This window comes from Limanda limanda, chromosome 1 (genome assembly GCF_963576545.1).
Source record: "Limanda limanda chromosome 1, fLimLim1.1, whole genome shotgun sequence".
In the NCBI taxonomy this organism is placed as follows: Eukaryota; Metazoa; Chordata; class Actinopteri; order Pleuronectiformes; family Pleuronectidae; genus Limanda; species Limanda limanda.
In genome coordinates, this window is record NC_083636.1 from 25,279,135 (window position 1) to 25,302,818 (window position 23,684).

The 23,684-nt window shown below is 40.6% G+C and overlaps 1 protein-coding gene across 1 annotated transcript; it reads right to left on the bottom strand.

Annotated features, from left to right (window-relative positions):
• Positions 1 to 4,629: 4,629 nt before the first annotated feature.
• On the bottom strand, positions 4,630 to 21,062 carry LOC133001273 (kinesin-like protein KIF2A). The gene is made up of 20 exons (XM_061070843.1): positions 21,002 to 21,062; positions 20,016 to 20,110; positions 18,750 to 18,869; positions 17,303 to 17,357; positions 16,523 to 16,633; positions 15,891 to 15,991; positions 14,666 to 14,761; positions 13,895 to 13,949; positions 13,658 to 13,820; positions 13,489 to 13,579; positions 13,325 to 13,388; positions 13,146 to 13,237; positions 11,808 to 11,950; positions 11,517 to 11,721; positions 10,289 to 10,399; positions 10,136 to 10,203; positions 7,306 to 7,450; positions 6,386 to 6,487; positions 5,980 to 6,115; positions 4,630 to 4,715 (listed from the first exon to the last, which is right to left on the bottom strand). The coding sequence occupies exons 1-20, from the start codon at positions 21,060 to 21,062 to the stop codon at positions 4,630 to 4,632; spliced, it is 2,100 nt and encodes a 699-aa protein (XP_060926826.1).
• Positions 21,063 to 23,684: the final 2,622 nt, after the last annotated feature.

Below are 23,684 nucleotides of genomic sequence, written 5' to 3' on the forward strand. Positions count from 1 at the left end.
CCCAAGTGATGAGGGGAGCGCTCACCTGCGTGCCCTCCAGTTTGGCCTTCAGCAGTCTGGGCTGGATGGTGTTGAAGGCGCTGGAGAAGTCGAAGAACATGATCCGGACTGAGGTGTTGGGTCTGTCCAGGGAGGAATAAGCCTTCTGCAGCAGGTAGATGATTGCATCATCAACCCCAACATGGGGCTGATATGCAAACTGCAGGGGGTCTTGTGATGGGAACACCAGCGGCCTGAGGTGTGCCAGGACCAGTCTCTCCATGACCTTCATGATGTGAGAGGTCAGTGCCACCGGCCTGTAGTCCTCCAGTGCAGCAGGACGTCCTTTTTTGGGCACTGGGACCAGGCAGGATGTTTTCCAGAGCACTGGCACTCTCTGAAGTTGTAGGCTCAGGTTGAAGAGGTGCTGGAGAACTCCACAGAGCTGGCTGGAACATCCCTTCAGCACACGAGGGCTGATGCGGTCAGGTCCTGCAGCTTTCCTCTGTTTGAGCCTGTCCAGCTCTCTCCTCACCTGGCTGGCTGTGAAGTGGAGTCCAGACTCGGGGGTGGGGGGCTGTGGGTGATGTGAGGATGTCCTGGGGGTGGGAGGTGTGTGAAGGTCTGTGGTGAAGGCCAGATGGGGGGAGGTGGTGACGGGGGTGGTGGGGGGTAGGGGGTGATGGGGGGAGGTGATGGGGGGAGGTGGGGGGTTGTTGTTCGGAGAAGCAGAGGAGGCAGTGAAGGGTCCGCTGGGGGTGGGGGGGTTGGGGTTGAACCTGTTGAAGAATGTGTTCAGCTCGTTCGCACGTCCCTCATCCCCCGCTGCTCCCCCACCTCTCCTCTGGAAGCCGGTGATCTCCTTCATCCCACTCCAGACGTCCCTGGTGTTATTGTCTTCCAGTTTGTGCTCCAGTTTTCTCCTGAAGTTGTCCTTGCTCTCCCTGATGCTGCGTTTGAGCTCCCTTTGTACTCGCTTGAGCTCTGCACTGTCCCGTGATCTAAAGGCCCTCTTCTTCTGGTTCAGAAGGGCCTTCAGGTCGCTGGTTACCCACGGCTTGTTATTTGGGTAACAGCGAACCTCTTTAGTGGGAATGGTGTTGTCAATGCAGAACCCAATGTACTCAGAGACACAGTCAGTCATGCCATCAATGTCCTCACCATGTGGCTCATACAGAGCAGCCCAGTCTGTGGCCTCCAGGGCTCCACGCAGTGTTTCCATGGCCTCAGGAGACCATTTCCTCACAGTCCTCACTGTGACTGGGTGCTGCTGAACCACAGGCTTGTAAGATGGTGAGAGCAGGACAAGGTTGTGGTCTGACCTGCCCAGTGGTGGCAGGGCAGTGCAGCTGTATGCATCCTTCACATTTGCATACAGCTGGTCCAAAGTCTTATTATCACACACACACACACACACACACCACCCTTCCTCCCTTGCTGCTCAGAACATATTACAGAATAGTTACAGATTCAGGTTCAATTTTTATGTAAAGAATATCAGGGAATGGTTTGAAGTTGTTTGTCCAATGTCTTGGCACAGAGAGTGAAGCTCTGGAGGAGAAGGAGAGATACTAAGGAATGTGACGCTCTTCTGTCAGGACACACATGTTCACACTTTAGGTTTTATACATCTATATCTATAATGCTAAACTAATCTGGTGCTCGTAACTGTTTGCAGATAACCCTGTATCCCAAAATGTCAAACTATTACTTGAATAAATTAATTTGGATTGCAAGTAAAAATCCATTAATGAAATCAACGTTTGGATTGCCAGGTTGTGAAAAATCTCTGGTCAGACCAGTTTAACCTCTGACCTTATGGAAAAGAGCTGATAAATAGGTTAACATGCATTGTCTTAGCCTTAATGATAAGAACAGTTTTTTTATGAGTGACAAAGCAGTTTACATATAACTTGATCAAATATACGAATAGTAGTTTACCTTGTAACCCATATTAAAGTTAGCTGTCAGGGGACCAGTGAAGAGAGGTCAGAACATATGTGTCACCATCTGCTCTTGGACTAAGTGAAGTATGCTTTTCATTTTATCTTTCGCCCCAAATCGTTATATATAAGGACACTTTTAAAAATGTATTTATTTTGGATAAAGTCCTGCAGTATAAAGCATCTGCACTTACCGTGAAACGCTGGAGTGCTTTTACTTTGAAACGGGTTCGGGAAGTGTTGTAAATAGGTTTGTGTCATAGACAGATAAACATTGTGTTTCACAGAAGAATAAGCAGTGAAAATGATCTTTCACCTGAGTTTTAATGTTTACCTGTTGACACAAACACACGTTTTATAATGTTAAAACCACTTTCTGTATGCGTTTCAAAATAAATGCACTCCAGCGTTTCTGGTGACGGAATCCATTCTTTTGTTTAAAAAGTGTTTTTTATTGGGAAATATTTGCAGGAGTACAAGGGACTACTTTCATACAAGGAAATAGTCACATTTATGGCTATATTCAAGGCAAAGCCTGTTTAAAAACATCAGCTCCTCATATTTAGTTTTTTACATTGTCTTAAAAAAATTTTTTCAGTCAAGACGTTGAATACCAGGTGGTGATGCGAGGAGTGAACATAGATAGAGCTGAGAAGGAGGATCACATCATCCCGGTCATACAAACTGTGAAACATGCAGACTACAGACTTGAGCCTGATGCAGTATACAATGACATTGGTTTGTCACATCATTCAGATATAGAGTCAATTCTTAATCTAGATAAATCGTAAACCATATTCCATTAGTGATGTTATGATTCATCTCTATTCGTTTCATTTCATTACTTAAATCCAAACCTTTGAGTCATTCGTTAGTTCTATTGATTTTATTTCATGCAGAATGTCACAATATTATCTTTTTTTTAAAAATAATGACGATTTAAGGATTGGAAAATTATAATAATTATAATAAGTTTTTTAATGAAATGATTAATGTCACTTTACCGTTTGTGCAGCTCTCCTTCAACTCAAAGTCATGGACAGTCCCTACTGTGCGATGGAAACAAAGTAAGTGAGGACCGCGTGTTTACCAGATCGGAGGTTCCAGGCTGGACACGAGTGTATAATCTCGGGATGGGGAAGAACTGAATCCCGTAATTAAATATTCGAGGATTTATGGGGATATATTGGCAGAAATTGAATATTATAATACAAATTATTTTTTAATTAGTATTTACTTGACAAACATTGTTAGATTGTTCCCTCAGAATGAATCCTTTATATCTGCATTGGGAGTTGGATCTTTTTCCCCGAGTCAGACAAACCAAACCCTGGCTCTATAGGGCTTTCGAGTTTTGGGCAACATCCACAATACTGCGTTTTAGTTATAAAACGCATAGTTGCTCCACTCAGTCCTACACACAGAGCCTTTAATGCAGTTCCTCTTCAGGAAAACCTTAATTGAATACTGCAACAGTTTCCAGTTAAATTTTTTCACATTCCTCAGCCAATTTATTTCTCCATAAAAATTCAGCTTTTCTCTCCACCTTTCAGAGTCGTACAGTGCAAAGCTGTAGCATGCTCGTGTTTTGCTGATACCTGACAGGAAATGCAGCACAACTCACAGGTGATGAACCCACAAGTTTACTGATATACTGAAATCATTCATTCACAAAGTGAATGCCCAAACTCTCAATATCAACTATCTGTAAATATCAGGGAAAAAGTGTAGGATCACTTTACTTTGCAGGTCAGAACTTTTAAAAACATACAGTTGTAAGCAAATGTATTTAACTCCCATGAATAGAAGCTGCTGTATTAGCATGTAATGAATGATCATGATCATAAAAAACACTGCATCTTCATTGGAGAAGTTATAATTTCTGACATGTACTGTACATCAGTAAAGATTTAAAATGTCCCTACATCAATCAGTGTTATAAACCATTTATTACATATTTATATACCACAAATAAATGCAAAACTGAAGTGTTACACTGAGTCTGTCAGCGGCACACAGCTCACAGTTTTGTTTGAGAGTTTAAAGTTTTTTAAATTAAATTTTTTTTCCAGGGTAAATAAAAACAAGGGCAGCAACAAGAAGTATTATTTCTTTAATGTTGCAAATGCCGTCTGGAACACTGACATAACACCCTCATTAGGTCGATTGATGTAATGTAAGGGCAGTTTTGTGTTTTTTTGGCTCAGTCAAACCTATACAGTATCAACACAAACACACAGTGGCTCATTTTACTGTACACACAAACACAACATGTGCTGTTCACCCCTGAACTGAAACACAGGGAACAGGAGGAGGATCCTCCATATATTGCACAAAATGGCAACAGCTGTTTAAAAAATTGGCCACGGTGAAGATAAGATATGATTAAATCTATAAAAATTCATTTAAAACAAATAGTTGTTTATCTTTTTTTTCGTTTGCACGAAACACGTGTGCCTTATCGCACATGACAGAAAGGTGGTGAATTCACTTCACAGGATGGGAGAGCGGAGACAGTTTGGTTTTACAGATGGACGGATGGATGAGGGGAAGCGGTGGCAGTCTGTACAGCAAAGAGGTGGAAGGAGGAACCAAACACACAGAGACAGTAAGTCATAAATTAACAGCTGAGCATCTTAGAGACAAGGCCTCCCCCGTCTCAGGTCAAGTCATCGTTACAGTGGAATATTGTGTGTTTTATGGGCGTCTATAGTGCACGAGGCCTCTTCGGGGTTATTTGTTTGCTAGCTTGTTCCTCTTCCGAGAGTGCACAACGGAAAGACTTGACTTTATCTGAAAGAAAAGAAAACATCACACAACATGCGTCAATGACTAACAATATCAGATATCACAACTTGTGACTTGTGCGTTCAAGGGCCTCTTTTTGCTTAAGCAAAACTACTTTTACTAAGCAACAGCGCTCTATGCAGTCCCGTGTGGTGATTCATTCGGTTGGGCTGCTTGCCCAAACGATTGAGTGATTTTTATGTAGAGATGACAATCTATCAATGTGTTGATTGGGTTTTTCTCTTGATTCCCAGCCTCCTCAACCAGAAGAGCTGCTGCTGTATCAAAAACACATGATTCTCAAATACCTATAAAATAATTGAGAAAGAGCAACAGCCACTGACATTGAGTTTTTTTGAATATGGATGAAAATAAGTTTTGATAATGTGCACTTCAATTGTTGTTAAACATGCTTATTTAACTGGTTTTATCTTTTTATGTGCATAAGAGACACAGATTGAGATCACATATTTATTGCAAGGGATCTTAGATGGTGGTTGTCGCATATTTCCCAAATTTCCCAATATTTCTCTGCATGTCAACGCCTCATTTCCACATAACTCTGTGTCCGTATGCAAGTCAACGGGGAAAGCATTTGTTCCTATGGCAACCTCGATCATCTCAGATGTGTTGCTAAACTCCTCCCCTTCGGACAGACCATATGAACTTAATGCCACAAGAAATGGCATAAAAACTAATTACCTAAGAGGCTCAACTAAATTGTTTGACATTGTGTATTTCTACTATGAAATATAAACTTGTTCAGCCAGTTTGGCACATACAGTGAATTTCCATGTTCTTTAAAAAAGAGTAAACTGAAGTTGAATAAACGTGTGAGTTCAGTTATTACATTCAAATATATTCATTTATTTATGAATATATCATTAGATATATTGATAATAGAATAATTGACAAACAGTGTGCTTCAACCACCAATCCTAACACAAAGTTTTTATTGCGTTATTTTTCCAGGCACATATTCCATAAAAATCTGTTGTTTAAATTGACTTTCTCCAAAGCCTGCAGTGGCGTCTGTAGTCAGCTGTAAAGAAATTATTTTCACAATGAACACAAGGGAGCTGAGTCCGTAAATGAGACTAAATTACAGACATGAAACAAAACTTCATGGAAACAAGGCTTTAACCTTGAGCTGTTGCAGCCTTTACAATAATCTGAGTGTTCACTTTGTGCCTTGTCGAACCTGATAGAAAATGTTGAAGATAAGAGCTGTGATGAACATCCGAGCTCAGATTAAGGCAAACGACTTTACCTCTGAGCTCAGTGAGAATATCGATCTTCTGGTCCAGGATTTGTTCTAGTTGAGTTGCATATGACTCGACGTCGTAGTCCACCTCCTCTGTCATTTCCAAAAGCATCTTCTCGTCCTCCAGCCAGCGGATGGACTCCTGTGGAGGTAAACACTTTATAACTGAAAACATCGGACTGATAAAGAGGAAATGAAAATATACACATATCCAGAACTGTGAGCACTTATATTTGTTGGAAAGCACGTTTGGAAAGAATTGTGAACAACACATCATTCATACAGTAAAGAAAATCAGGCTGTGACTGTTTCTTCAGAAAAGAAATATCAGGTCACTCCTGAAGCTTGACTTAATGTGGATCGGTCATGTCAAGTCAGAATTTTGAGTGACTTTGTTGAGACTTTACAGTACCTGGAACACAGCCCTGTGGTCCTCCAGAACCTGGTCCTCCATCTCCACCAGCTGAGACACGGCTTCATGGAAGGAGAAGAGCTGCGGGGAAACCTCTTCCTCCTACAAATAGAGAAAAAAAAAGTCGGTTTTGGTCCAGTGACACTGGGACCTGAGGGGCAGCATTGATGTTCCTCTCTGTGGGAACTTACACAGAGCATTAGATGATGAGACTCACTTAATTTGATAAATTCAGACTTTTAATTGACTTTTAATTACATTAGTATGATGAATAACCAGCACTTCCCAGTTAAACACTATTAATCAATTCAAGTTCATTAAACTATCGAGAGAGATACAGCACTTTCTACTGTCTCAATCTAGTAATCTAAACTAGGAATAGGACAGGTCATATGTTAGTGCCAGACTAACTTTGGAAAATGTGTTTTGTACTGAACAAGGTCGGGAGATGTTGTCCCCATCACTTACACCGGAGGCTCTTTATTAAATCATCACACATAGAGTTGATGTTATGACATCATACTCTGTCTAGCCTCTGTTCCACTAGCTGCAATAACTCAATGCATACTACATGTGAGAGAGTATGAGTATTATCTCTCATAGGGCTGCTCATAAAACCTCTTTAAGCCTCTGAAGTACAAAACCTGCAGTCGCAAGGCAAACATGATTCTGCAAAAACTTGATTTTACATAATTGAGAAGCTGTCATACAAACAGTCTCTACTTCTTGACATGATTGTATGTTTCCGCAGAGGTGCAGGACTTTATATTGCCGTGAGTTTCAATGAACCCATACTTAGTAAGAATGTGACAGCAGAGAAACACATTGCATATGGTTTCGTGTTAAATGTACAAATGTGAGTATTGTTTTAAGGCAAACTTAAGCCCACATCCACCTGAATGAATCTGTGTTTGTCTTACGTTTTGTTCGCAGAGCAGCTTCAAGTCGTCTCTCTGTGGAGAGTTGCCGACTCCCCACTGAGCCTCCAGCACCTCCAGCTGGTTGGCGAGTCCTCCCTGGCGGCCCCCATTCGCTGCTGGCGGTTCCACAATGAGCTCCTTCACCCTGACAACACACCATCGCAGCCGGTTAATCCAGAAACACTGACTGCTGCTGAAGTACCAGATGAGCTAATGGAGCTGGAGCTGCATGCGACCAAACACAGACTAATGACTGGTGAAAATGCTTAGCATGCCAGGAGAAGAAGCGGATACTGTGATAAAACAGGGGGGCATATGGAGCATCAGTGTGGTGATGAAGGAACTGATAAATGTTACAGACTCCATGCAGACATTCAGGGAAATCTAAGCTGTAAAAATTAAAAGAGTTCAAATTCAACCTAAAATGTATGGTGGTGCAAAATTAACAAAAAAATGGGAGGAAAAGCAGTTGTTACCTCTTCTAACACTGGGATTATGGATATTATGAAATAATGAAGTACAGTATTTATGTCTCCACTCAGGAGATTAGTGGCCTGCAGGTTACCATCCTTAAAGATCCACTCCAAACAATGAAATGACACATAAAAACCCAGAACCCTTTCTATTAGTTCAGTCAGGGACACTTTATCAAAAGTAAACTTATCCTAAAATGATTCAAAAATTGCAGCGAGCACTATTTTGGCTCCATTACAACAGACATCATGTAGTTTGAGTAAATGTACTTGGCTACTGGGTGATTCTAAGTCACTTTCAGAAAAACAATAAAAGCTATCCATGTGTGATTCATTCTTTTTCATTTAAAAAACGAATCAAAGCTGTGTTCATCAGTATTTTATCTCTAAAAATTGATCTAATCATGATGTGAAATTTGAACCTTGTGGCTCCTGATGAGAAACCCACAGAGAATCATCATCCCTTAGCAGATGAATGTCAAAGCAGCAGTCTCTGACTCTGCACCTGATACTGACATGAGATCTGTATCTGGACATATGATCTGGATAACGTCATCTGATCCACCAGATAATGTATCCACGCAAAGATCTTATTTTGGTGCTGGGTGTAAATGGAAGATTCTGGTGTTAAAATTGTGCACACAAATTATTATTATTGCCTGCAGTAAAGTAATAAGGTTGATGATGTTGTATACATTGAATATATATAATATATTTTACTTTTCTCTACCATGTCTGTGGCTCTCAGGCTGAAACCAACTGGTTCCTACTGAGGATGTAGATATTTTGAAACAAGTCACAAATACACATACCTTCCTCTTTAAAACTGAGTCATAATAAAGTACAGTGCGTGTGGGTTCATGGTGATGAAGGAACATGTCACAGAGAGCAATATTGTGTCTCACTGGAACGAGATATATACCATCCATCCATTCAGCCAGCAGACCGTGGAGGGTACACCCTGGACAGGTAGACAGCACACAGTCCATAAACAGACAAACAACTATTCACACTCACATTCACACCTACACTCAATTGAGAGTGTCCGGTGAACCTCACCCCAATCTGCATGTCTTTTGACTGTGGGAGGAACCCAGAGATAAAACCCACGCAAACACGAGAACATGCAACTCCAAACAGACAGACCCCGGCCAAACCAGATTTATCAGGCTTTGGATAAACTTAAAAACCTGTAGGGATTAATTGTTTGAGTGTTTTCATGAGATTGATAAAAAATACAGAATATCCCCTGGCTTATCCTTGATCTGACTAACACTTTCTTTGACTGTAGGTAACTTCTGGGTGCAAAAAAAAGTGGCCATGAATGAGACGTGCAGGTGATGTCATAATGCCATGTGGAGGGAGAGACTATGGAGAGAGGGGATGGGAGATGACGGAAAGTGATACGATAAGTGATAAGTTATACTCATAAGTCGGGGAGAGATCACAGCGACTCCCTCCACCCCCGCCCTGGGAGAAGGGAATGTCTGAGGGACTGATACCAAACTCCTTAACCCTGGAAACATGGTGGGAGAGAGAAACACACACAGAAGCAAAGAGAAGGGACAGGAGAGGACAGTGGGAGAGAAAGCACTCAAATATTTTAGTCAAGGTAAAGCAGCAATAGCAGAGTGATACAAATGTGGGGGAAGTATCAGGTACCATATTTGCCTCTGAATAGAAATAGAGGTACAGAGTAGCAGAAAATGGAAATACTGTAAGTAAAAAACAGCTACCTCAAAACCATACTAAGGTACTGGACTTGAAAAATGTACTACTACAATAAATGTACTTACTGATGTAAGTCTTTTCCAAAGAACAAATAGAGCTTTTAATGAGTGATCGGTTAGTTTTCATTTACATCAAAGCTGCATGAATTAATATTCTTATCTTCAAACGGATTAAATAACAATATGGAAGTTGAAAATTGCTACTCCCGATGACAACCCCACAGAGAATTATCAGCCAATAAAGTGTTTAGTGTCTTTCAGACAGTCCACTGCTTACAGCTTCCCTGCCTCACGTTCAGTGTCGTCATCAAACCCTTTCCCAGCAGCATCAGGGCCCGGTCACACATATGCAAAAATTTCTGAAGCAAACCTTCTGCCTTGTGAGGAGCCAGGAGGTGCTTAAAACGTTTTTTCACGTTCTCAATATTCCCATTTGCAGTTGTGTGACCGTGGCCTCATGCTCAGGTACATAATGTCAGTGTTGTATACATTTCAGCTTCACCTTCAAATCACAGCTCTAAGGCTGCATTCAGACTTAAACTCTGTGGGACTCATTTATTTGAATAGAGCCAGTTGTGTTCTAGACCCTGAGTTGCAGTTACAGCAGATCAGGAGAGAGTGTTTTACCTGTTGGCGTATCTCAGCGTGTTCAGGGTGTTTTCGCAAGAGGCCATTCCAGGAGAGATGGTCGCTATCTGTGCACGGAAAACATTGGATCGGCAAATGTCAGGCCTCATTCAAACCTGTTGGGTAACACATGTGGCTGTGCTGTTTTCTTACCATGCATGTTCTGGAGTTTTCTCCGATGAAGGAGTCCCTCAGCACCTGGGTTAACTTGCTGGCTCGGAAAGGAGTGTGGGGTTTGTTAAGGCCCAGAGCTCGAATACACTCCTGCACGGAGACAGAGACATCATCAGTGGCTCAGTAGAAATATCACCACTTACTAACTCAAATTGAAATATTCGTGGGAAGTAACAAGTGAGTTAAAGATTAAGCTATTTTTTCCAATTAACATTTTGCACATTAAACTATTAATCTTAATGATAGCTGTTTTTAAACTTCTGTGTGCTGCAGTCAGATAGGATACCATATCTGAAGGAACTTAACAACCAAATAATATCACCTCAATCTAAAAACTATTAAACTGCTAAACACAAACCACTACAATTTGCAAGTATGAGTAACAAAGTGTGATCAAAGTCAACCCTGTTGTCCTATATAGAAAGCCTTTACAAATGAGCAGTAAGTGGCAAGTTTCTTTTGCCAAGAAATGAATTGGCGCTTGGTCGGGCTGCACTAACAAGAAATGAATAAGGCAAAAATCCATCCCTAATTATTATTATTTTGACTTAAACGCCTCACCATTAAATCCTTATGTCTGCAGGGGACTGAATAAATGAGAAGGAGTTTATGTGAAGTAAACACAGTTCTCCATAGGACTCAGGGGATTGAAAAACTGTTTATCTGCTTGAACAATTTGTTGGTTTGTAACTTTACTTAAAACTAAGCTTCTATTAAAAATTAAAATATAATTATAGAGCCCAACTTCCCAAATCACAATTTACCTCATAGTCTGCCCTCAATCATCTGCACTTAACTCTCAGCAAGAGTGGGGAGACATTAGCTTGGTCCTTAATTGTAACTTTAACTAGAAAAGCTTCAGCTACTCAGTTTAGAGTTGAATGAGTCTGAGTCTCTTTTGCACTGTGCAAGAGAGAAAATAAACCTGAGTATAATGTGGTCTACAAATAATAAAAAAATTGAATTGCTGTCTTTCTGTATTCTGTCACTGAATGTCAAGGATGGACATTATGTCATAATGTGTTTTTTGCCAAATCTGTGTGTTTTGAGACAGAATGACTGCAGTTTTTAAATGACTGCAGTTTTTGAATGACTGCAGTTTTTGAATGCAGACTCCAGAACTGTTTCCAGGCCGCATGGAAAAACAGTTCAACCTCTGCAGTAAAGACACTGATACACAGGATATCTGTAGCACTGAGGAGGAAACCTTAAGTGCCAGAAGGCTCTTGTTGATCTCGGCTCCTTCGAAGCGAGTCTGACGGTCGGCGCTGGAGGTGTCTGCCCCTCTCTCATTCCCCGCCAAGTCAATCAGGGAAAACTTTCCATGCATCTTCCTTTGTTTACGCAGAATGATTTGAAACACTGCGTGGCTCCGAGAGGAGTGAGCGTTGGCTGAGGTCTGACCAGAAGTCCTGGAAAAAAACAGCACAGAGTGTATTTGTGAGGACCAGTCCAACGTTTTCCCAACAACAATTACAACATTAATTCCTGTGTTTACCTGCAGCTGTTTCCCAATTCAATCAGTTTGAGGACGTCCTCCATACATTTCACCTCCTTCTCCTGCAGACCCACCACCTGCACCTGCTGCTTCCCGTCCTCCAGGACACGTAACTTAGCCTTGCGGTTCAGTAGGTCAAACACCTTTAAAGGAAAGCACAAAGTCAAACACACTGTTCCAACTCAAATCCTTTACTGTGGCACAACAGACAGAAACCATCTGACCTTATGACATATCTGAGACAATATTCATTACACATTTGGGTAAAATATGTTTTACTTCATTTCACACTATCTAGCAGCATACTAACAATTAATAGATATTTTATAACACACAATTTAGTAGCTGTAAGCAATAGTTTTTCTATTTTAAGTGTCTATTGATGTTTATGTCAACTTTTTGTGAAGCATCCATAGCCTTCATTTTGAAGCTTTATACATGATGTACACTGGTACCTCTGAGGGGGTTGATGATTATATGACAATTTTAATGATTTAATCCAACTATATTCAATGTGTGTTCTGTCATGTGATCATTATCGCTGGTCAGTTAGTATCTGTGTGCACGCACTCGTCCCTGTGAGGACTTCTGATAATGTTCAGATCAGGATTGTACAGAGTAACCTGGTTATTAATATCTCGGTCTGATTCTAACATTGTCCTGGTCACTGAAATCACTGTTGCAGATTCCCGGCTGAAAACTAAAGGAGGCAGAGCTTTTGAAAGAGTACCCTGCCCCAAGATAAGGGCATACCGATTCAGTACCTTCCTTTAAATTAAAGCTTAAATCATAATTTTATCGTACCGCATGCCCGATTTTACTAATTCTAGTTTTTATAATTGTTATGGGTGATCATGCTTCCATTTTTGTCACACATTAAGTCTGTTTATTCTTTTATGACTGTTTTTATTGGTTTTTACATTATTTATTATCTGGTACTAGTGTTATCATTATTATTATGAGAGGACAAAACTCATTAACCTAAACAAAACAACTTCTCATTGCTATATAATTGACTGAACATATTTCATGGCTCAGCGGGTCTCTAGCTAGCAGCCCTGCGGGAGGTCTGTGTTATTCCAGGAGCTAACATCTGTGTTATCAAAGTGCCTGACCTGCTTGTAGTCTGGAAGAAGGTAAATTGTTATAAATAGTTACATTAGTTAAAACATTGTATATAATGTAATAAAATGTGCGTGTATGTGCAAACAACTGCATTAGATTGTCATAATTATTATATGTTTTTATACATTCATAAATGATAAATAATGGGGTTAAGTGTCACCAATTAATACAACAAGAAGGAACTGATTACAACTCATGTTAAAAGACACTTGCCTTCCCGCTGTAAATCTCAAAAAATGTGGCAAAGACCTGAAGATCCAACTTCTTGTAATTTGGCTTCTTTAGCATGAGAAAAACATCTCTGGCTGCACAGGGAGAGAAAAAATAGACACTTCATTATCAAGCCAAATGCAGAAACGGGCAGTGGAGATGGAGGAAAAGGGGAAACTAACCGGACAAAGCGTAGATCCCTTTGGAGCAGTCCTGGTTCTTTCCTGAAAAGTCACCTCCCATCGTCTGAAAAGGAGAAAAATGAGTCACAAGTGCACTAAAAGTCGGCAAGTGTTGAAATAAAAGGTTATCAAAATTTAAATAAAGTTAAAATCAAAACACTCACATGTGTTTTCCCACTTCCAGTTTGTCCATACGCGAAGCAGGTCGCCATCCCCCTCTCAAAAATGGTCTCGACCAGCGGCTGAGCAGTGAATCTGTGAACAAGGGAGCGTTTTCTTTAACAAAAGGCTGTTTCAGTTCCGTTTCTGAAACTTAGTAGAAAAAAACATTACCTATAAACCATTTCATTGGTGGAATTCTCATCAAAGGTGTAGTCGAATCGGAAAGTTTGGTTCTCCAGGTAGCGGGTCAGGTCGACTTTCTGCTTGGGCTCATGGACCATTACCACGTCCTTACTGGGAATGGTGATCACATCCAAATCCTTCCCTGTTATCTCTGGAAATACAATATCTTGTGTTCACACATATCCATGTGCCTCAAAGTAAAAAGCTGTATCAGGCAATTCTTACCTTTTTTATTGAGGGGACGTGCACGTACACAGACACATATCCTGTGGTCCTCGATCTGAAACACCAAGAAGTACAGATACACTATTCTTTATGAACATACAAAAGAAATTAGATTATTTCAGACATTTAACTTCTCAACGTTGTACATTTTCCCATTTATTTACCCTCAAGTAGCTTTGAGGTTGGAAAAATCAACATATTCATCACTGACACTTTCAGCTCTTTCACCAAGCTTTTTAGTGGCTTCATCAAATGAAAATCCTGTTAATGTCATCTCCTCTTTTGACCAAATACAAATTGGAGTTTTTTCTGATGAAACCTTATGCATGTATGATACCTGGTGTTTACTATAAAATGTAAATATGTTGAAGCTACTGTTTCCCTGAACAACTTGACACCTGGTTCTGGTTCTTTCTTCTATGATCTAGCTGTCTGTGTGAACCCTCTCTGCTCGGCAACAGGAATATGGACACGAATATTAACATTACTGTCTGTGCTGTTAGCCGATGAAGCTACAGAGGCTAACAATTTGGCTAGCTAGTAGTCGGGCAATGTTATGCAGGAAAATAAAAATCCTTAGACATAAAAATGTAATAAAAAAATATAAATATACAATATATTAACTTTACATTCAACAGAACACAACTCGAGAACTTTGAAAATTCCAAGATTGTGAATAGCACTTGCTGGGGATGTTTAGATGGACTCTTCTCACGAGCATGCTGACCACGCCCCCTTGTGAAGTCAGCATTAATTACCAACCAGACTTACCAGATCGGTAGTTGTTAATGGCCTGTAGTCCAGACTGGCTCTGAAGTCTCTGATCATACACATAATTTCATAGTTTGGTAGATTGACATCCACCTCCTGCAACGGAAAACCCAAAAACAGAGGTGTCAGATGAAATGACATATCCTGTTAGTTTTTCATTTAGTATATTTTACATATACATGCAGGCACAGCTGAGAAAGATCATTCAGAAGCAAATGAAAACTGCATTCCTTATTTGCAATATGAGAAAATGTGTACCCTCTTATTTTAAGGGTCTAAATGATACTTTGCATGGGCCTAAAACCGAGACACATATTCAGCCCAAAACCTGAAGACATATCCACAGCTATTATGCTTAATAAGTATAAAGTATTCAGGCACCAGGGTGAGTTATTGATATTTCCAAATTCCCAGAGGATCGGAACTATTGCTTCTCGGCAGCTGTGACTCATGTGGTGGACTGTGCTGAAAACTGTCCTAGGACAAGAATTTTGTCTTTTGTCCTCTAACATGTATGTAAAGCGTTCTTGGGTCTCTTGAATGGCACTATATAAATTCAAGCTGTTGTTATTATTATTATTAAGACACAGGTACAATCATTGTGCAATTGTTGGAGTAGGAGCGCTATATGAACGTGAGTGGGAATGGTTGAATGTGACTCATGGTGTAAAGTGCTTTGAGTGGCTGTAAAGACCACTATTTAAATGCAAGTCATTTTTCATTTCTACGGCTACACATGGAACAGGAAGTGATCAGTGTTTTTTTAACCACAAAGTACTTAAATATTTCAGTAAGATTCACATCACCTTGTGGTCCTGAAAATGCTGGCTTGGGTTTTTGCTTTATTAAAAAGGCAAATATTTTCCTAAATTAATTCAAGCTCTTCACAACATCTGCATGTGTTGTTAAATGAAACCTCATGTCAGGGACAGGGGAACGGACGGAAAATTCAAGCCAAGCCGCTCTCTATTTTTTACAACTGTGACGCCCACTGAAGCGTTTCAACCGCTTCTCAAGCTTGATTTGTTAGGATCAACATATTAGTTGGGGGTTACAAGTCACAACAACTGTAAGACTCCCGATCACAATACAGCAAATCGTGTAGTTTGCACTACACAGCGATCTGCTGACTATGAAAGTTGTGTGAACTCGACTTCCGACTTCAGTAGGAACACTGCTGTGTTTACTAAATAAAACTGGGTGCATGTGTTTCTTTGCTTCTAACCTGTGCTCTCTTCTCTCTCTGCTCTGCTTGCTGAAGTCGTCTCTTCTCTCGTCTTTCCTGGAGTTTCTCCACTTCCTTTACACAGTTGGATTTCTTCCGTGCTGAGACATAAGAAACACCTCATTCATTAATTCCTTTAAAGTACATTGTTAAAAACACATCACATAGCTTATTTTTTAAATAAAGCAGGTGAGTATGTGCTGCAGGACCATGATGTCTGCACGACTAAGTCAAAGTAATACAATAATTATAACAGGTGTTTACTTGATTTTACTCATATAGTAGACAGCAAAAACCTTAGACCTATCCTTCAATGTGATTCTGCACTTGCTTTCATAGGAATTTGATTTTAGTTCCCGGGTAGTGTACATTTATCCTAATTCCCATAGCACCAGAAGAACTGTAGAACAAGTGCTGTAGTATGGGTGGAACTCCAGAAGCCAGAGGCCGGCTGTGAAAGAGGCTTTGAGTCCCTCACAGCTGTGAGAGGAGCATGACATCACCGGCTCGGGCCTCAGCAACATGCCCTCCACCAGAAAACAACAGCCGGGACGCTGGAAGGAAGCTACTTCGGAGAAAGGCCCCTCTGATGTGTGTTGTACATGAAGCCACACAGACAGACGATGTGTTACCGTTCTGCTGCTGAAGCAGGGTCTGGTTAAGTGCAGACTGGGGAGCGATGGCTGGCGGAGGGGATTTTGCAGCTTGGTTTTGCTGGCTGGGACGGGCCCGGGTGGTTCCCACTGCTGCAGCTGAGGAGCAAACGGTCCAGGATAATCACTCATTTATGCAAGTTAAAGGGTCAGTCCGCTCAAATTATTAAGCACACAACCCTAATAATTATAACACTATTTCCTACACATATCACACCTAGAGGAAGCATTACTTGCAGATGGTTTTGGCTTCATTTAAGGTTGTAACAATTACTCAATTAGTAGTTAGAGTAGTTGAATGACAAAAAATGTATTTCTAATTATTTTGATAACTGATTAACGGCGTAATTCTCTCTGTTTTCTTAATTCTCTTCATCTAGCATATGTATGGAAATGACTAAACTTGAACATTTTACTACATGCTTAACTTACTCAATAAATACATGCATTAAGACACCCCAATCTCAGAAACTGTATAAATAGAAATAAAAAGAATTACAGTAACATTTTTATTTTAGGTAAATAATTTTCAGGACGTCTGGTCACAAGTCAAAATGTGCACGCACAAGCTTAAAAATTATGTTTATGCATGAATGTCTCACCAACAGTTACGAGTATTATTTAAAATATTACTACAGTTAATACCATTTTAATGTATGTATTTCAGTAGGCAGGAAAAGCAACGCATTTTGTTAGTTAGCTCACGCTCAGATTGTGGGTCAGTCGGTTTCTTGGTGCATAATGTTAAATCAAGCGTACCTCTGTTCTCCCGTGGAGCGTTCTCAGGCTTTGGTATTGACGTAGTCCGTCTGGTCTGTAAATACAAAAAAACAAAAATGTCAAATTCATAACAGACCTGGAAGTGGACGGACATGACAGTTAAAGAACTGTCCTAACAGTCCACCTGTCACAATAAGAGAGAATCAGCAAGTTGAAGATCTAAAAAGGAGATGTGTGCATGAATATCATTTTTGGATCCAACTGTACAGGTCAAATCATCTCTGATGTAAACAGTAAGTACCTAACAGCTAGATTTCTACGATGAGAATAATCTGAAAAAGTACAGAATCTATGTTGGTGATGATAACACATGTATGAAAAACCTGCTTACACACTATTGAACGAAAACATTTATTGAAGGCAATTTAGAACGACTCAATTTCTCTGCACAGTAGCCTCCTGGGATAAAACTGAAACCTGAGAAACTCCAGCTATAATTCAATAAATTGAATGATCGATCACATTGTAAATTTACTTTCAAAGAAGTTTCAGATTGAGCACAATTTCTACTAGAAAAGGAACAACCGTCAGGAACAATCTTCAACTGATTAAATGAGCACCGAAGAGACAAAGTGTTTTTATCCATTATTTCTATATTTTTCACTGGAAAGAAGAAAATATTCTGAAAAGGTGAAAAAGTTTGAATTGAACCATTGAACATTCTGGCATATAGGTCACCACTTTTTTGTTTATTTGATCAAAACAATTTAAGTTTAAACTTGATCAGTAATTGTAATTTGAGGCCTTCTGTGAAATGCACCCTGGGAGTTGAAGTTTAGTATTCCTAGATGTTTTTATTCATGCTACACAAGCTGGTAACTCTAAAATATATAAATATGTTAACAAACATTAACCTGCAGTAAATGCAGGAATTAGAAGTGGATTAATTGGTAGTTTGAAATCAAAAAATCAATAATTTTTCTGGCCTTTCAAGCGTAAACACCAAATATTTACTGGTTTCAGCTTCTCAAAAGTAAAAAAAATAAAATGTATCATTTTAGACTCAGGGGAACAATTTGTGACAATTTATGCACAAAACATTTTATCGAGAAATTGACTGAGAGGATAAAAATGATCATTATTTGCCCCAAATCTATTTATACCTTGGCTACAGAGAAGTCACAAATCTAATTGGCTGGAAGCTGTGGATTAGTAATAAGTAGTCTGACAGTATAACCAGAAACCTACGACACAGGTTTTAATTTGCAGTTCAGAATGAATGTGCCTGTGCTAAACTAGCAGTAAGACTATCAAAATAAAAGCTGTTTCACCAAAAAAATTATAATAATAGTAATCATGCCTGTATTAACTGCAATAAAATGAACTCAAACAACTCAAACATGATCTTAAGTTTAACAAATACCCTGAATAATAATCTTTGAATGTGTTTGTGTGTGTGAAAGGGGATTGGAAGTGAGAGACAGACCTTTGGGACTTTGCTGGCTTTTGCAACATTTGAGGGAGGAAGAGGAGCCTCAGGACTCTGTGGTATCTCCTCATCAGGAGCAACATCTGGATTCAGAGCGAAGACGCTCTCCAGGTCAACCTGAGGCACAAACATGGGACCGGTGAAGAACAAGAAGAGCTGCTGGAGGAACAGCACTAATAAAACTGCGATATCTCCAGACAAGCAACGCATTCAATTTAATGACGGAAAGAGACTGCTTGGAAATTGTCTCACGCAAAAAGGTTTACACACACACACACAAATCCAACAGTCAGCTCTCCCTAAGGAAGAAAACATTACATCATGAGAAACACAGGAAAGACATTTTCCTTGACCCACTAAAATCGAACATTACAATGTTCCCATTAACCGAGAGAATAAGCTGTCACGTTCACCCGGATGTAGACCCCTCTGCAGTTAGCCAGTGTTTACCTTGGATCAGACTGAGACACGTTTGAAATGATCCATACAGAAAAAAGAAGAGTATTTGGAAAGCTGCAGGAGGGATGTGGAGCTGATGTTTCTGCAGCTCCAAATGATTTTTCACCTGTCAAGTGGATGAGCCACTGTAATTGAATGCAGCCATTCTGTCAAATCTCAGTGGATGGAGACAGGGGTTGTTGTTGCTGGGTCTGTGTTTGTCTGAGGTTATGTTTCCAGCTGTGTTTGCTTGTTAGCAGGAAAACAAAACTTGGTGGATGGTTGCGTGTGGTTTGGGTCAGGAAAGAAGCCATTCAATGTTGATGCAGATCCACATCAGGGGGCAGATCCAGGAACTTGTTTACACTTTAACATTATGAGATAGGGTGTTTTTTGACATTTGTGTGATATAAAAAAATGCATATGCAGAGTGCATATTTCTAGGAAAAGGTGAAATAATTTGGTGTGGATCCAGATCTGTTAAGTACAGTTACAAATTTTCCTTTCAACTATATCAGAGAATGGATCATTTGCTTGCGTCTAATATGAGCAGAATGTTTCTGTGTACACTGTTTATGTATCTAATCTCAATACGCAATGTGTCGATCAAGTGGCCAACCAGCCTTAGCGGAGGTTTGTGTTCTTAGAGAGCCTTTCTAGTTTTATGATGTAAAACCTCATTGCCGATATTTGCTATTATAAAGCTACTTTTAGTCTGTTTTTTTCTGGTGACACTTTTGAACTGTCGAAAATAGAACCAATAAGGAGGAACCACCCGAGCAAAGCAATCCTGCACAAAATAAAGCAAATGAATGGCAGCTGTACCTCTTTCCCTTTGGTGTCCCCGTTCTCGATCCACTCCACTGTCACACTGTCGTTGTCTTCATGCAGCGATGTGACCATCGCCTGGTGTATCCGTCCTGCAGAGAGGGTTACACAGAGAGGATGTAAAGAGATGCTCGGCCTGCTCAGCATCAGCACCAAACGGACCCACACTTTAAACTGCAGGAGCATTAAACGACACAGTGAGCAATGAACCAACGGGTTCTCTCCCTCAGAGTGTTCTCTGTAAATGATTGCATCACAGAAAATCTCCTGTCTCCAGTCCTTATTTAAAGACTAAAAGAAGATGCTAATGGGTGTGGCTCATGTGAGGGATGGTGATAATGCTTTTCCCTGTCATTCATTATGTGCCACACAACTGCTGCATTTACTGTCTGTTAACAGAGCCTGACAGTCATGAAATAAAATCACACATCTGCAGCTGAACATGAGCTGGAATACAGGAGGGTCGTTTAGAGCCGGCATGAAGAGATGCAGTCAGAGGGGAGAGGCCCCATGCAGGCAACCATCCCTCCATCATTTACAGGCCACTGCTGGAGGATGCTGAGGCGGTTTGGTGCCTGCGTCTCCTCCTCTGCTGGAGCCATGATGGAGAGGGATGAAGAGGGATGAAGAGGGGAGGAGAGGGGAGGAGAGGCCGGACAGGTGACATTTGTTTGGCTCAGGTCAGAGCCCAGCAGCCGCACAGGTGCACGGACCCGCCCGGCTGCTGGCCCGGCCGGGCGGCGTGTCTGTGGCACTGACAGACCGCAGCAGCACGAAAACACAATCTGGGTTTTAAGGCTGTGGCGATTAATTCATTTGTGTGTTGTTTTTTTTACAGCAACCCTGCATCATCCTCTCGCTGCGGTGAGGATGATGCAGCAGCCGCTCGGTAGCACAGCGCTCCCACTGCGGCGAGCGGCGACGTTAGCTCTGCTCATCCGGATCGGCCGGAGGGAGGAGCGGTGTCTGAGAGGCAAACTTACCGTCGCTCCGCTTGATTTCCACGTAAACCCCCACGAAGATCTTCCCGAAGATAGCGGCCATCTCTGCCCGTGTCCGTGTTTCCAGTAAGGGCAAGCTCAAACCGTGGCAGCGGTCCACTGAGGGCAAGCTCAAATCGTGGCAGCGGTAGCCCGTAGAGGCACTTCCGGTGTCTGCAGAACCTGCCACTGATATGTCAAGGCAGCGGCCTATGATGCCACACTGCTCGGTGGCAGGTGCCTATAATGCCAAACTGTTTGGAGGCAGGTGGCTTTGATGCCACGCTGTTTGGGGCCCAACTGCCTTTGTTGTCACACTTCACAAATCAGTCCAAATGTCCCTGAATAAGTCACAACTGCCTCCAAACAGTGTGGCAGCAGAGACAGCTGTTTTTAAACAAAGGTGGGAGCTGCCGCGGCAGGTGCCCTAATGCAGCCTGGAAGCAGTGTGGTTTAAAATGTTAACGACACACAACAATAGGCAAAGCATCAGAAGCATTTACGCAGAATCGGTACAGATATTACAAAGAAATCGGCCATATAAACGAGCATGTTTCACAATACAAGTGGATAAATAGAGATCAATTATCCTTGGTGCTCAGAACAGTAACACGCTGATAAACATTCATAAACTACATATACATTTCAAGGAATAAGTCACAAACAGCGGTGGTTGCCCTCAAACAGCTGTGGCCCCTGACAGCTGCCTTCAACAAATCAGTGGCAGTGTTTCTGTTGCCACCGGAAGTGCCTATAAGAGGTGCCGCTGCCACGATTTGAGCTTGCTGTCTCTTCGTGTTATCGTGCAGCGTGTGTTTGTGTGCGTGTGTTTGTGTGTGTGTATTCGTGTGGGTCCAAGTTGTGTGTGAGTGCTGCTGCAGACTCTGAGGTCACTGTCGGTCGGTGATGGGAGAGGAGAGGGAGCGTCTACACATGCGCAAGAGGAGCCGCTTCAGTTGGACCTCAAACGCATCTTCTGTCAAATTTTAAGTACAAATAAAAAGTCTATTACTTCAGTGTGATGACACCTAAATACAATCTTGAAATACTTCACATTATTGTAACAGACAGTCTTTTCAGATCATAATAAAACGAAACCAACAAAATATTGAAAATAAAACAAATACACATTCATGCAATTACTAAATAATTCAGTACAGATACATTCTAAAGCAAACAATAAGCCAAATCTCCAAAATAGTGTGAAAACTATTTTAATGATATACATGTATAACAATAAATAGGAAAAAAAGAACCTAAAGAGACTTAAATCAAATATTCTGTTTACTCAGTCAACAGTTCAGGTTTATTTTCTATGGTGAGCTAGGAATGACCTAGTTGTTGCCATCTTTCAAGTCTAAAAACACTGAACTCAGCATCATATGTAAGTTCTATTTTGTCTACCAGGTCTCGATCCACATTCAGGTTTGTTTTCACTGAATGTGATGTAGAAGAAAATAATTGTGTTCAGGAAATTTTTTTAAGATAATAGAGCTTTGAGATTGGTCCTGTTGACAACACATGAAATGTTCACAAAAGTGTTCTGTTCCATTTGTTACTCAATTAAAATGTACACTCTTAATCTAACCATCTTGATGACCACAAAAAGCTCTTTACAGTACAATTTTGTCATTTACCCATTCACAAACACATTCATACAGTGCATGTATGTACAGCACCTTCTCTATCATGCACACATGCACTCATATACTGCACTAACACTGCCGTCAAGGGCAATTTGGGGTTCAGAGTCTTGCCTAAGGACTCTTCAGTCTGCAGAATCGGGGAGACTGGGATCAAACTAACCCACTGGTTAGTAAATTTCTGAGCTGTGTCTTCTGAAATCATATGGAACTTGAATACATTTCGATGCATTTTGCAGGAATATTATTTTCTATCATACAGCATACAGAAGAGATCTGAACTGGTCGGTTGTAAAATCCCTTTACTGAACACAAGATGGCATCAGAGACCAGCAGAGAGAATAATTCAGACTAAGTTCCAGGGTCTGTTCCGCTAATTCAGCTGGACCCTGTGGTTCTCAGAGAATGTTTCTCAAACAGAAAGAAACAATGTATTTGTTTTATCAGTGGATTGATACATTTGTCTTGTCAGACATTTTTTTAATTGTACAGCTCCAGATTGGATTTTTTGACTTTCTTCAAATCTTTGCTTTTCTCTTGTAAATTACTGGATATATTCAAATGAAACCAGGGGACATTCTGGTTTGTGAGGCTGAACTCTGTCACAATGGCTGTCACAATGCATTGAGACAAATGCTAACATCCATGTGCTAACCTATTCACAATTATAATGCGAACAGGCCCTAACCATCTGCATCTTCATTTTTGGTTCTGTCATGTTAACATTAACCAATTGTACTTAATATTTTAATCAGGCTACATTTTTTAGAGTGTGAGAACCATTCACACTCCGTATTATCGTTACATTTTGTTTCAGTTTTTGAGAAATCACAAGTTGTTTGTCACTTTGGCAGGCTGGACTAAGTTCTATAATACCCATGAGCCTCAGCCACTGTTGCCTTGAAGAATAAGTACAGAGGTACTTAAATATTTGTAAAGCAAGGTATAAAAAAAGAAATCCAGATTATGATTTAATAATTACATTAATAGAAATAGTAGAATGGTATAAAGTTAAAGAAAACAATTTGAATTGTACATTTGAA

Bases quoted from the DNA above. Each gene is read 5' to 3' on its own strand.
- LOC133001273 (XM_061070843.1), bottom strand. From the start codon at position 21,062: ATGGCCGCTATCTTCGGGAAGATCTTCGTGGGGGTTTACGTGGAAATC. The intron at 17,358-18,749 runs GTCTGTCTCTCA...TTGTATTTACAG, and splicing joins AAGCCAGCAAAGTCCCAAAG to ACCAGACGGACTACGTCAAT. The intron at 10,204-10,288 runs GTAAGAAAACAG...TTCCGTGCACAG, and splicing joins AAAACTCCAGAACATGCATG to ATAGCGACCATCTCTCCTGG.